This window comes from Melanotaenia boesemani, chromosome 6 (genome assembly GCF_017639745.1).
Source record: "Melanotaenia boesemani isolate fMelBoe1 chromosome 6, fMelBoe1.pri, whole genome shotgun sequence".
Lineage (NCBI taxonomy): Eukaryota > Metazoa > Chordata > Actinopteri > Atheriniformes > Melanotaeniidae > Melanotaenia > Melanotaenia boesemani.
In genome coordinates, this window is record NC_055687.1 from 37734166 (window position 1) to 37746551 (window position 12386).

The window sequence follows — 12386 nt, forward strand, 5'->3', positions numbered from 1 at the left end:
TATATATTGTGTCTTGTGCTTGTCCTGCTTTACTGTTGGTGTTGTATTGCTGCTGGTACCCAAATTTCCCTGAGGACTCTCCAAAGGGATTAATAAAGTATTTCTATTCTATTCTATTCTATAAGTGATTAAGGTGCATGCAGCCCACATGTATACATACATGGAATTTAAATCTGGTCTCTCTTTTTGTTCTACAATATACAAAAAGGATGTGCAGAACCTGGACAAAAACAGCTGAACAATAATAATAAAACATACTTAAAACTTCACATGAAAAACACAAATTTAAATAGAGTGGCAGATTGATTGAACAAGAAGATGTTTAAGTTATTACAACAAACAATAAATGTTGGACATGAAGTGATGAAGTGAGGTGGAAGGAGGAGGAAGGATTGTCGGGCTTCTCTGCTTGACCCAACCTGGAGATGAATGGATGGATATTTTAATTCATTTTATATGTTTCTACACTTTTAATAATTAAATTGTTAACCCAAAACTTCCACTTTAAACAAAAAAATAAACACACAAAAAAGGTTTTTAGAAGAAGAAGGCTATTTTTTGATAAAGAAAATATTCTGATACTAAAATACAACAAAATACTAAATTAAGTACTAAATATATGTAACAAATAAAAAAATATGCTTCTAGACTTTCTACAAATTACACAGAATAATTTAGACCAGGGAGTGTGTTTACTGAACACTGACAGAAATCAGGTGGTGTGTTTATTATATGTGTGTGTACTCTGCACTGTAACCATCAGTACACACCAGAAATACTCTAACTTGGTCTACAATGCAAAGCAGACTCATTTTCACACATTTTCATGCTTTATAACATAATAATAATAATTGTATTTCAGTCTTAGTGTCATAAATCTGCAGTGAGAGTCCGACATATTTTCCTGCTTTAGTTTTCTGCTCTTTGATTTCTGGGAGACGTTGAACTGCAGCAACATGTCATCATGTGTCACAGGAAATGGACACCAGCCCTCCTCTTTCTCCTCCTCCCTCCTCCCCTCCTTCCTCTTCCCTTCCTCGTGTTCTCCCTCGTCCCGTTCCTCTCCATCCTTCTCTTTGTCCCCCTTTTCTTTATCCTTCTTTTCCTGCCTCTCTTTTCTCTTTTACCTCTTTTCTTCCTCCTCCCCCCTCCGCTCCTCCTCTCCTCTTTTATCCCTCTCTTCTTCCTCCTCCTCCTCCTGGTCTCCCTGCAGTCTTGGGTCCAGCTTACCCTGCTCTCATCTTCCTGCCGGCGGCTCACCTGACCAGTCCGGTAGGTGCTGACAGGAACAGGTGAGGGTGGAGGGAACGAGCAGATGTTCATGCTGCTTCATCCATAAAGATGCTGATCAGTAACCAAGATTTCAGAGCAATTCAGGATAAAGTCATAGAAATAAATCATCACATACAATTTGGTTTTTAGGAGCTAGAATGTGAAGTGACTTGATTAAAAGTCCAGCAAAGTCCAGCAAGGGTCCAGTGAAATAGTTGGTCCACAACAAGCCTTCTTTTATATATATATATAAAAGTCTGTTTTAGGCAACAATTTAAGGATTATAAGTTTAATCCAGTCAATAAGTAAATTCTAAAACCCAACAATATGGTCAGATAAACAGATGATTTCTTTGGAAAGATGAATGACATGAAACAGTGTTGATGATAAAAGCTGATCAGATGTAATTGATGAACACAAACAGGTGAACATGTCTCTGTTCCCCAGCTCTTTCCTATGATGGAAGGATGTGTTTTTGTGTGTGTGAGCTGGTGAGCTGATGCCACCACAGCTTGTTGTTTCACATCTGTTCTGTGTGTGTTTGTGTCTGCAGGTCAGCGCTCTACCATGGTTTTGGCTCCTTCATGGACAGTTCTTGGTCCCTTTTGGATCCCAGAAAGTAAAAGACAAATCCTGATCAATGCTTAGATCAGCAGCTGAGCTTCTGTTTGTATGTCCACACTGTCTTCCTGCTGTAAAATGTGTGTGTGTGTCCCTGCAGGATGCCGGTGTTTGACGCCCGCCCTGCTGCAGCCACCCTGAACCCCGCTGCTCCCAGTAAGTTTTCTCACTCCAGATCTTCTCCTCACTCCTGATCTGTGTCAGTGGATTAGGTTTATGCCTTTTTGTCTCAATAATTCTCTTTAAAATACTTTTTTTTCTTAAACGGGAGTTGCCATGGAAACAGGTGAGCTCTGCTCTGATTGGTTTTTATTCTGTTTTGTGGCTGCAGGAAGAGGAAGCGTGATGATGATGACGACAAGCTGCCATGTGCCAAAAAGCCACGCAAGGCCTGAAGCTAACGACGTAAGCCCCAAACTCTGGTGGATCCTGTTGGGTCCTCCACTCGTGCACCACCTTCAGCCCAGACAGACTCCACCTTTTCAGAATTTTAGGGAACTTTTTTGGCCCTTAAATCCTTAAAGATGGTTGATCAGTTAGTCCCTGTTAATTGACCAGGATTTGTTTTTTAGTGCTCACACCAAACACATCTCTAGAGTAGCTTCATTTCCATCATGTCACCAACATAAGGAGCATCCTGTCCTGAAGTGATGCTGAACATCTTCTCCACGCATTTTATCCCATCTGTGTTGGACTACTGTAACACCATCTTAAGTGGATCCCCAAACTACGCCCTTAAAATCCTTCAGCTGATCCAAAATGTTGCTGCCAGATTACTGACAAGAAGAGCACATTTCTCCTGAGTTAGCCTCTCTACACTGGCTCTCTGTAAAATTTATCTCAAATGTCTGATTGTTTCTTATTTCCCATCATTCCCAAAACATCAGACAACTTGTGGTACCGAGAATTTCTAAAACTAGAATGGGTGGCAGGACTTTTAGTTTTCAGCCCGTTCTGTGTCTGTCTGGGGAAGAAAGGCTGACACACTTTCTGTTTGAATAGAAAACTAAAAGTTGACCCGATTTAAAAAAAGCTGCTGAGTAATTTATTTATTATCATGATGTCATTCATGCTTCTTCTGTCTCTTGTAGGCGTCTGAGTGGCCTTCTTGAAGTGTGGTTCCAGAGGGTTGACCAGAAGTTCTGGGACCCCGCCGGAGATCACCACTTCACTAAGTTTTACATTTCAATGAAATGTTTAACTTCTGTATATAGTTCACTTTTGTTCTTTCATGTTTTATTTATTTTTTTTTCATTTTACATGTAAATAGTTCATTCAAAGTTTAATTTAAAAATTCAAAATAGTTTTCTTTACTGTCCCTCTGCAGTGTGCACCATCTACCTCCACCTGCAGCCATCACCATCGGCTTGCAACACTCCACCCACCTGTCTCCACCTGCGGCCACCACCATCGGCTTGCAAGGCACCACCTTCCTGTCTCTACCTACTGCCATCACCATCGGCTTTCAACGCGCCACCCTCCTGTCTCCTCCTGCAGCCACCACCATCGGCTAGCAAGGCACCACCTTCCTGTCTCTACCTACTGCCATCACCATCGGCTTTCAACGCGCCACCCTCCTGTCTCCTCGTACAGCCACCACCATTGGCTTGCAAGGCACCACCCTCCTACCTCCTCCTGCAGCCACCACCATCGGCTTGTAAAGCCCCACCCTCCTGTCTCCACCTGCAGCCACCACCATTGGCTTGCAAAACCCCACCTTCCTGTCTCCTCTTGCAGAAACCACCATAGGCTTGCAAAGCACCACCTTCCTGTCTCCACCTGCAGCCACCACCATCGGCTTGCAAGGCACCACCCTCCGGTCTCCACCTGCAGCCACCACCATTGGCTTGCAAAGCCCCACCTTTCTGTCTCCACCTACAGCCACCACCATTGGCTTGCAAGGCACCACCCTCCTGTCTCCACCTGCAGCCACCACCATCGACTTTCAACGCACCACCCTCCTGTCTCCACCAGCAACCACCACCATCGGCTTTCAACACACCACCCTCCTGTCTCCTCCTGCAGCCACCACCATCGGCTAGCAAGGCACCACCTTCCTGTCTCCTCGTACAGCCACCACCATCGGCTTGCAAGGCTCCACCCTCCTACCGCCTCCTGCAGCCACCACCATCGGCTTGCAAAGCCCCACCTTTCTGTCTCCACCTACAGCCACCACCATCGGCTTGCAAAGCACCACCTTCCTGTCTCCTCGTACAGCCACCACCATCGGCTTGCAAGGCTCCATCCTCCTACCGCCTCCTGCAGCCACCACCATCGGCTTGCAAGGCACCACCCTCCCGTCTCCACCTGCAGCCACCACCATCGGCTTACAAAGCTCCACCCTCCCGTCTCCTCCTGCAGCCACCACCATCGGCTTGCAAGGCACCACCCTCCTGTCTCCACCTGCAGCCACCACCATCAGCTTGCAAAGCACCACCCACCTGTCTCTACCTGCAGCCACCACCATCGGCTTTCAACGCACCACCCTCCTGTCTCCCTCTGCAGCCACCACCATTGGCTTGCAAAACACCACCCTCCTACCTCCACCTGCAGCCACCACCATCGGCTTGCAAAGCACCACCCACCTGTTTCCACCTGCAGCCACCACCATCGGCTTGCAAAACACCACCCACCTGTCTCCACCTGCAGCCACCACCATCGGCTTGCAATGCTCCACACATCTTTCTCCACCTGCAGCCACCACCATCAGCTTGCAAAGCACCACCTTGCTGTCTCCACCTACAGCCATCTCCATTGGCTTGCAAAGCACCACCCTCCTGTCTCCAACTGCAGCCACCACCATCGGCTTGCAATGCTCCACACAACTTTCTCCACCTGCAGCCACCACCATCAGCTTGCAAAGCACCACCTTGCTGTCTCCACCTACAGCCATCTCCGTTGGCTTGCAAAGCACCACCCTCCTGTCTCCACCTGCAGCCACCACCATCGGCTTGCAAAACCCCACCTTCCTGTCTCCTCTTGCAGCCACCACCATAGGCTTGCAAAGCACCACCCTCCTCTGTCCTTCTGCAGGCACCACCATCGGCTTGCAAAACCCCACCCTCCTGCCTCCACCTGCAGCCACCACCATCGGCTTGCAAAACCCCACCTTCATGTCTCCTCTTGCAGTCACCACCATAGGCTTGCAAAGCACCACCCTCCTGTCTCCTTCTGCAGCCACCACCATCGGCTTGCAAATCCCACCCTCCTGCCTCCACCTGCAGCCACCACCATCGGCTTGCAAAACCCCAACTTCCTGTCTCCTCTTGCGGCCACCACCATCGGCTTTCAAAGCACCACCCTACTGTCTTCTCCTGCAGCCACCACCATCGGCTTGCGACGCAACACCTTCCTGTCTCCACCTGGAGCCACCACCATCGGCTTGGAAAGCACCACCTTCCTGTCTCCACCTGCAGCCACCACCATCAGCTTGGAAAGCACCACCTTCCTGTCTCCACCTGCAGCCACCACCATCGGCTTGGAAAGCACCACCTTCCTGTCTCCACCTACAGCCACCACCATCGGCTTGCAACCCCCCCCCCCCCATCTCCACCTACAGCCACCATCATCTGCTTGCAACACCCCACCCACCTGTGACCATCTGAAGCCACCACGATCGGCTTGCAAGGCACCACTCTCCAGTCTCCTCCTGCAGCCACCACCATCGGCTTACAAGGCACCACCCTCCCGTCTCCTGCTGCAGCCACCACCATCGGCTTACAAGGCACCACCCTCCCGTCTCCTGCTGCAGCCACCACGATCGGCTTGCAACGCACCACCCTCCTGTCTCCACCTGCAGCCACCACCATCGGCTTGCAAAGCACCACCTTCCTGTCTCTACCTACTGCCTTCACCATCGGCTTTCAACGCACCACCCTCCTGTCTCCTCCTGCAGCCACCACCTTCGGCTAGCAAGGCACCACCTTCCTGTCTCCTCGTACAGCCACCACCATCGGCTTGCAACGCACCACCCTCCTGTCTCCACCTGCAGCCACCACCATCGGCTTGCAACGCTCCACCCTCCTACCTCCACCTGCAGCCACCACCATTGGCTTGCAACGCACCACCCTCCTGTCTCCACCTGCAGCCACCACCATCGGCTTGCAAAGCACCACCCTCCTGTCTCCTTCTGCAGCCACCACCATCGGCTTACAAATCCCACCCTCCTGCCTCCACCTGCAGCCACCACCATCGGCTTGCAAAACCCCAACTTCCTGTCTCCTCTTGCGGCCACCACCATCGGCTTTCAAAGCACCACCCTACTGTCTTCTCCTGCAGCCACCACCATCGGCTTGCGACGCAACACCTTCCTGTCTCCACCTGGAGCCACCACCATCGGCTTGGAAAGCACCACCTTCCTGTCTCCACCTGCAGCCACCACCATCAGCTTGGAAAGCACCACCTTCCTGTCTCCACCTGCAGCCACCACCATCGGCTTGGAAAGCACCACCTTCCTGTCTCCACCTACAGCCACCACCATCGGCTTGCAACCCCCCCCCCCCATCTCCACCTACAGCCACCATCATCTGCTTGCAACACCCCACCCACCTGTGACCATCTGAAGCCACCACGATCGGCTTGCAAGGCACCACTCTCCAGTCTCCTCCTGCAGCCACCACCATCGGCTTACAAGGCACCACCCTCCCGTCTCCTGCTGCAGCCACCACCATCGGCTTACAAGGCACCACCCTCCCGTCTCCTGCTGCAGCCACCACGATCGGCTTGCAACGCACCACCCTCCTGTCTCCACCTGCAGCCACCACCATCGGCTTGCAAAGCACCACCTTCCTGTCTCTACCTACTGCCTTCACCATCGGCTTTCAACGCACCACCCTCCTGTCTCCTCCTGCAGCCACCACCATCGGCTAGCAAGGCACCACCTTCCTGTCTCCTCGTACAGCCACCACCATCGGCTTGCAACGCACCACCCTCCTGTCTCCACCTGCAGCCACCACCATCGGCTTGCAACGCTCCACCCTCCTACCTCCACCTGCAGCCACCACCATTGGCTTGCAACGCACCACCCTCCTGTCTCCACCTGCAGCCACCACCATCGGCTTGCAAAGCACCACCCTCCTGTGTCCTTTTGCAGGCACCACCATCGGCTTGCAAAACCCCACCCTCCTGCCTCCACCTGCAGCCACCACCATCGGCTTGCAAAACCCCACCTTCATGTCTCCTCTTGCAGCCACCACCATCGGCTTGCAAAGCACCACCCTCCTGTCTCCTTCTGCAGCCACCACCATCGGCTTGCAAATTCCACCCTCCTGCCTCCACCTGCAGCCACCACCATCGGCTTGCAACGAACCTCCTTTCTGTCTCCACCTGCAGCCACCACCATCGGCTTTCAACGCACCACCCTCCTGTCTCCACCTACAGCCACCACCATCGGCTTGCAAAGCACCACCCTCCCGTCTCCTCCTGCAGCCACCACCATCGGCTTACAAGGCACCACCCTCCCGTCTCCTGCTGCAGCCACCACCATTGGCTTACAAGGCACCACCCTCCCGTCTCCTCCTGCAGCCACCACCATCGGCTTGCAACACAACACCTTCCTGTCTCCACCTGCAGCCACCACCATCGGCTTTTAAAACATCTGGAAGAAAACCTAACATCAGCTGCAGGAACCACCATCATTTTCTTCCAACACGGTACTCTACAAAAGGTCTCGTGCCGCTCCTTTTCTGTCTTTCCCATCTCCAACGTTGACCTGGTCTTGAGCAGTAGTTTCTGTTGCTCAAGACAAGTTCAACTTTTCCTGAAACCTTTTACAACTGGAACCTTTTCTAGTTTCCTCCATCATCAGTAGTCCAGGCTTTCTGCATGTTTGGAGTTTTTCTTTAGATGTTGGCTGCTTTTTAGCTTGTTTTCAGTCCAGTTCTTGGACCTGACTGGTTTAAGAGGAACGTGTCTTTGTTTTATTTATGTGTTTGTTTGTTTATATATTTATGTTTGTTTGCCTCTTAACACTGAACTCTGAATCATTCAGGTGCATAAAGGCTTCTAGCTCAAAGTGTAACGTCAACATGATAGAAAACTTAAAACTGATTTTAATTTGGATCTTTACTGAAATATAGAGACGAGTCACCGACCTCGAAACAAAGAAACAGGCGCTGGCAGTTACCTTGTCACTCACCGGCAGAGTGAGGGAAAGTGCGCTGGAGATTGCCGCCGATGGCTTGAATTCTGACACTGTTGACACACTCTTGACAAAACTGGACTCTGTGTTTTTAGAAGAAGAGAAGGATCGGCAGTACGAAGCCAATACGAAGTTGGATCGTATCACTAGAGAGAGTGGTATGTCTATGGTGGATTACATTGTCGAGTTTGAGCGATGGAACAACAAGATACGTTTGTTTAAAATGGAACTCCCAGATGCTGTGCTAGCCTTTAAACTTCTGGATACGGCTGGTCTTAACGTAAAAGACAAACAGCTAGTGCTGACAGCTTGCTCAAACGTTTCTTTCAGCGTGCACACCCACCTTGTTTAGATGCATTTCTGACCTTCATATGTGACTTCATCAAATACATTGTCTTTCTCCCAGTTCATGAGCTCCGCATGCTTGGCTGGCATAAAAACGTTTTCTTGCAAAACTAGCACATCATCCTTGATGTTGTTAGCACCTATCTCAACCAATGTTAAATCCAATAACCAGACGAAGTTTGGAGAAGAACTTTTACTTCCATTCTCGTTGCACACAGGCAACGCACACAATGAACATTTTTGAACATTCCCGCGCATGCGCTCAGGCAGAAACATAACTAACAAAGTTTCATTGGAAAATAGTGTGATATTGCATTCTTCATATTCTTCTTTTTGTCCCTCATCTTCTGTAAGTTTGACATTTTCTCTTTTGTGTGGACAGTCCTTTGCCCGGTGAAATGTGCTCTGGCACATGTCGTTCTCCTGCCACGTTTATCAATAGGATTTGTACCTCGCATCGCTGTTTGTGGTTGCAGGCTGCTGGATTTGCTTTCATTTTTAAAAGGCTATCTCGTGTAATAGACGCATTCAATGTCTGCACTCATCTTTAGCACGCTGCTGCCCCCTCGTGTCGAAGTGACAGCTCCAAAAATTCTTTTCAAAGCTGATTTAATATCAGCGAAAGAAACGTTTGAGCAAGCTGTCAGCGCTAGCTGTTTGTCTTTTACTTTGAGACCAGCCGTATCCAGAAGTTTAAAGGCTAGCACAGCATCTGGGAGTTCCATTTTAAACAAACGTATCTTGTACCGTCGCTCAAACTCGACAATGTAATCCACCATAGACATACCACTCTCTTTAGTGATACGATCCAACTCTGTATATGCTTCGTACTGCCGATCCTTCTCTTCTTTTAAAAACACAGAGTCTAATTTTGTCAAGAGTGTGTCAACAGTGTCAGAATTCAAGCCATCGGCGGCAATCTCCAGCGCACTTTCCCTCACTCTGCCGGTGAGTGACAAGGTAACTGCTAGCGCCTGTTTCTTTGTTTCGAGGTCGGTGACTCGTCTCTATATTTTAATCTCATTTTCCAACTTTCGTAAGACGTCTTCTCGTCAAATGGCGGTGGAACCTTGTAGTTGCCAGCAGGAACCATCCTCTGCTACCAATGTTAAATCCAATAACCAGACGAAGTTTGGAGAAGAACTTTTACTTCCATTCTCGTTGCACACAGGCAACGCACACACGAACATTCTCGAACATTCCCGCGCATGCGCTCAGGCAGAAATATAACTTAACATTTAGGGTCTTTGTTAGCCGCCTGCCACAAAGATTTTATTATTCCTTCTGATCTCTTTGTTAATTATAAAAAATAACAAATAAAAAACAGTTTGACAGACATAAAAATTGTATTTTGACCCAACAAGGTGAGTCCAGAGTTATCAGTAGAAAATGTGGCATATCTCAGCATGGTATCGACCAAGCCACTGGTCAGTGGTCAGTCTAAAAACCATCTACAGCATCTGAAATCCAGCACAGAGCTGATAGTGGATCTGAGGTGGGCCAGATGACGGCAGAACTGGACTGAAAATCAGTGGTAACAGGTCTGATGGAGGGATGAATCCTCCTCAGATCCCAGACCTGAAAATCATGAAGAAATGTGGAATCAAGCTGACAGAGAACAGAAGAAAAAGCAGCCAACGTCTTTCTGTAAATCTCTGCTTTTTTTCTGCCTTTTTTTCCTGGAGCTGCTCCAGACTTTTGCACAGTACTGTCCCCCAAGGTAAGAATCCACCTTCCCTCCCTGTGATGGACACACACCATCACATGTCCTTCATGATAACTTTTGTATATTTAACAACTCATTTCAAGCCGATAGAACTCATTTCTATCAGCTTGCAATGCCCCCCCCCCATCTCCACCTACAGCCACCACCATCGGCTTGCAAAACCCCACCCACCTGTCACCATCTGCAGCCACCACCATCGGCTTGAAAGGCACCACCTTCCTGTCTCCTCCTGCAGCCACCACCATCGCCTTGCAAAGCCCCCCATCTCCACCTACAGCCACCACCATCGGCTTGCAAAACCCCACCCACCTGTCACCATCTGCAGCCACCACTATCGGCTTGCAAGGCACCACCCTCCTGTCTCCTCCTGCAGCCACCACCATCGGCTTGCAAGGCACCACCCTCCTGTCTCCTCCTGCAGCCACCACCATCGGCTTGCAATGCCCCCCCCCATCTCCACCTACAGCCACCACCATCTGCTTGCAAAACCCCACCCTCCTGTCACCATTTGCAGCCACCACCATCGGCTTGCAAGGCACCACCCTCCTGTCTCCTCCTGCAGCCACCACCATCAGCTTGCAAAGCACCACCTTCCTGTTTCCTCCTGCAGCCACCACCATCGGCTTGCAAGGCACCACCCTCCTGTCTCTTCAACTACAGCCTCCATCATCTTCTATCTATCTTTGTACATGTAGCTCCACCTGCAGTCTCTGCCATCAACCTGCAAAGCATCCACCTCCAAGAAGAGAAATCCACCTTTAACCTCCACGTGCTGCCTTTACCATCCACCTCCAGAAAATTCCAGCCTCACCTCCACCTGCAGTCTCCTCCTCCATCTTCCAGCTGATGAGGGTTGATCAAAGGAAGCTTCATGGTAAGGGAAATGTTCCTGTTCTTTGATCATTTCTTTGCCTTTGAGCTTTTTACTGACTGATCTGTTCAACCACCGACACACTGCCGTCCTTCTTTGATTGATTATATCTTTGTTTCCTTTCATCAGGAAGTTCATCAGCGATCAGACAAACGATGGCCATGTCTACGCAGAGTCAAATGAAGAGCACTTCCTCAGAGACCATGATGATGAAGGTGCTGAGTCAGACGTTTTTATAAAGGTAAAGAAAATAGATCGATCCACTATTCTCAACCCAAATGAAGCCTTTGGTCTCTGAATGCATTTTGATCTTCACTGTGATTTTCATCCAGACCCAGCTGGACTTCACAGACATCCAGATCAGGCACCAGATGACCAAGAGCCATTCCTCCACAACTGTGATCCCATTATTTCTGCTTCCATTCCTCCACCTCCACGCTCAGCACCGCCACCACCTCATCCTTCCTCCGACTAGGAATGCTGCTTCACACTTTTCACTGGACTTGAAGCTCAAACAAACTCTGTTCTGGTTGAATAAAACTTCCTGACTTTGAATTGTTAAAGATTTTGTGCTCATTCCACAAGTATTACCATGAAAGAGAAACCTGAATAACTGAGATTTTCATCAGTTTGTGGGATTTTAATGCTTTTAAATATGATTAAAATTTTCTCTGTGGTGTGAAATCTGAAAGTGGTGAATTGTTTTTACATTTAGGTGGACACAAGTGTGTAAAGCAGGAGATGTTACTTCACACCTGCAGAGGAAAACAGTCTAGTAGTTTTTTGTTTTTTAATGCACTTGTATTGCTTTCTGCTCCCTGCTGTAATGTTTCATGTAAAGCACTTTGAATTGTCTTGTACATGAAATGTGCTATACAAATAAATTTGCCTTTGTTATAGGGTTTAATTGTCTCAATATTATAGTTCTTATTTAAAATAAAAGTTTGTATTAAGAGTATATCTGTAGGAACTATTTATCTCCTGATGGTAACAATTCAACTTTGTTGGATAATTTAGTTCAGGTTATTTTTTATATTTGTTTTGAGAAATGTTTTCTGTCATTTAGTTTCTTTGTTTTTTATTTAATTATGAGCCTTTTGGGAAACTAAATTTATAAATATTGTATCAGTTATGATGTCTGCAACTAAGGTGTTTACCATATGAATAAACTAGAGCATTTTGTCATTTTCTGGCAAAATTTCCTTCAGAAAATGAGTTCAGAGGACAACTGGAATGCACAATAAGCACTTAGAAATATTGTGTGCATTGTTTAGACATTTCACAGCAGTTTATTACACTTCATATTGGACACTAGACATCACATAGATTCTTGCTATACACGTGGAGAAATGGCAGCCTCTAGCCAACACATCACATACTTGTGCTATTACATCTAGCAAACAGTTTCACAA

The 12386-nt window shown here is 48.3% G+C and overlaps 2 protein-coding genes across 2 annotated transcripts; one reads left to right on the top strand and one right to left on the bottom strand.

Annotated features, from left to right (window-relative positions):
* The first annotated feature begins 629 nt into the window (after positions 1–629).
* Positions 630–3239, top strand: LOC121642082 (proline-rich protein 36-like). The gene is made up of 5 exons (XM_041988570.1): positions 630–1272; positions 1826–1887; positions 1994–2049; positions 2225–2298; positions 2985–3239. Exons 1-5 carry the CDS (start codon positions 979–981, stop codon positions 3003–3005), a joined length of 507 nt encoding a protein of 168 aa, XP_041844504.1. The 5' UTR covers positions 630–978; the 3' UTR covers positions 3006–3239.
* Positions 3176–11043, bottom strand: LOC121642120. Its single transcript, XM_041988614.1, has 11 exons — positions 10915–11043; positions 10622–10749; positions 10420–10528; positions 5921–6019; positions 5687–5728; positions 5304–5351; positions 4825–5064; positions 4150–4200; positions 4057–4101; positions 3523–3816; positions 3176–3330 (listed from the first exon to the last, which is right to left on the bottom strand). Exons 1-11 carry the CDS (start codon positions 10937–10939, stop codon positions 3176–3178), a joined length of 1236 nt encoding a protein of 411 aa, XP_041844548.1. The 5' UTR covers positions 10940–11043.
* Positions 11044–12386: the final 1343 nt, after the last annotated feature.

What these genes read in the sequence shown, in the direction of transcription:
- LOC121642120 (XM_041988614.1), bottom strand. Translation starts at nt 10,939, where the DNA reads ATGGAGGAGGAGACTGCAGGTGGAG. An exon ending in GGTGGTGGCTGCAGGTGGAG is followed by an intron (nt 5,729 to 5,920) that starts GTAGGAGGGTGG and finishes CAGTAGGTAGAG; the next exon opens with ACAGGAAGGTGGTGCTTTGC. An exon ending in GCTGATGGTGGTGGCTGCAG is followed by an intron (nt 5,065 to 5,303) that starts GTGGAGACAGGA and finishes TGGTGGCTGCAG; the next exon opens with AAGGAGACAGGAGGGTGGTG.
- LOC121642082 (XM_041988570.1), top strand. Translation starts at nt 979, where the DNA reads ATGGACACCAGCCCTCCTCTTTCTCCTCCTCCCTCCTCCCCTCCTTCC. An exon ending in CCTGAACCCCGCTGCTCCCA is followed by an intron (nt 2,050 to 2,224) that starts GTAAGTTTTCTC and finishes TTGTGGCTGCAG; the next exon opens with GAAGAGGAAGCGTGATGATG. An exon ending in CAAGGCCTGAAGCTAACGAC is followed by an intron (nt 2,299 to 2,984) that starts GTAAGCCCCAAA and finishes TGTCTCTTGTAG; the next exon opens with GCGTCTGAGTGGCCTTCTTG.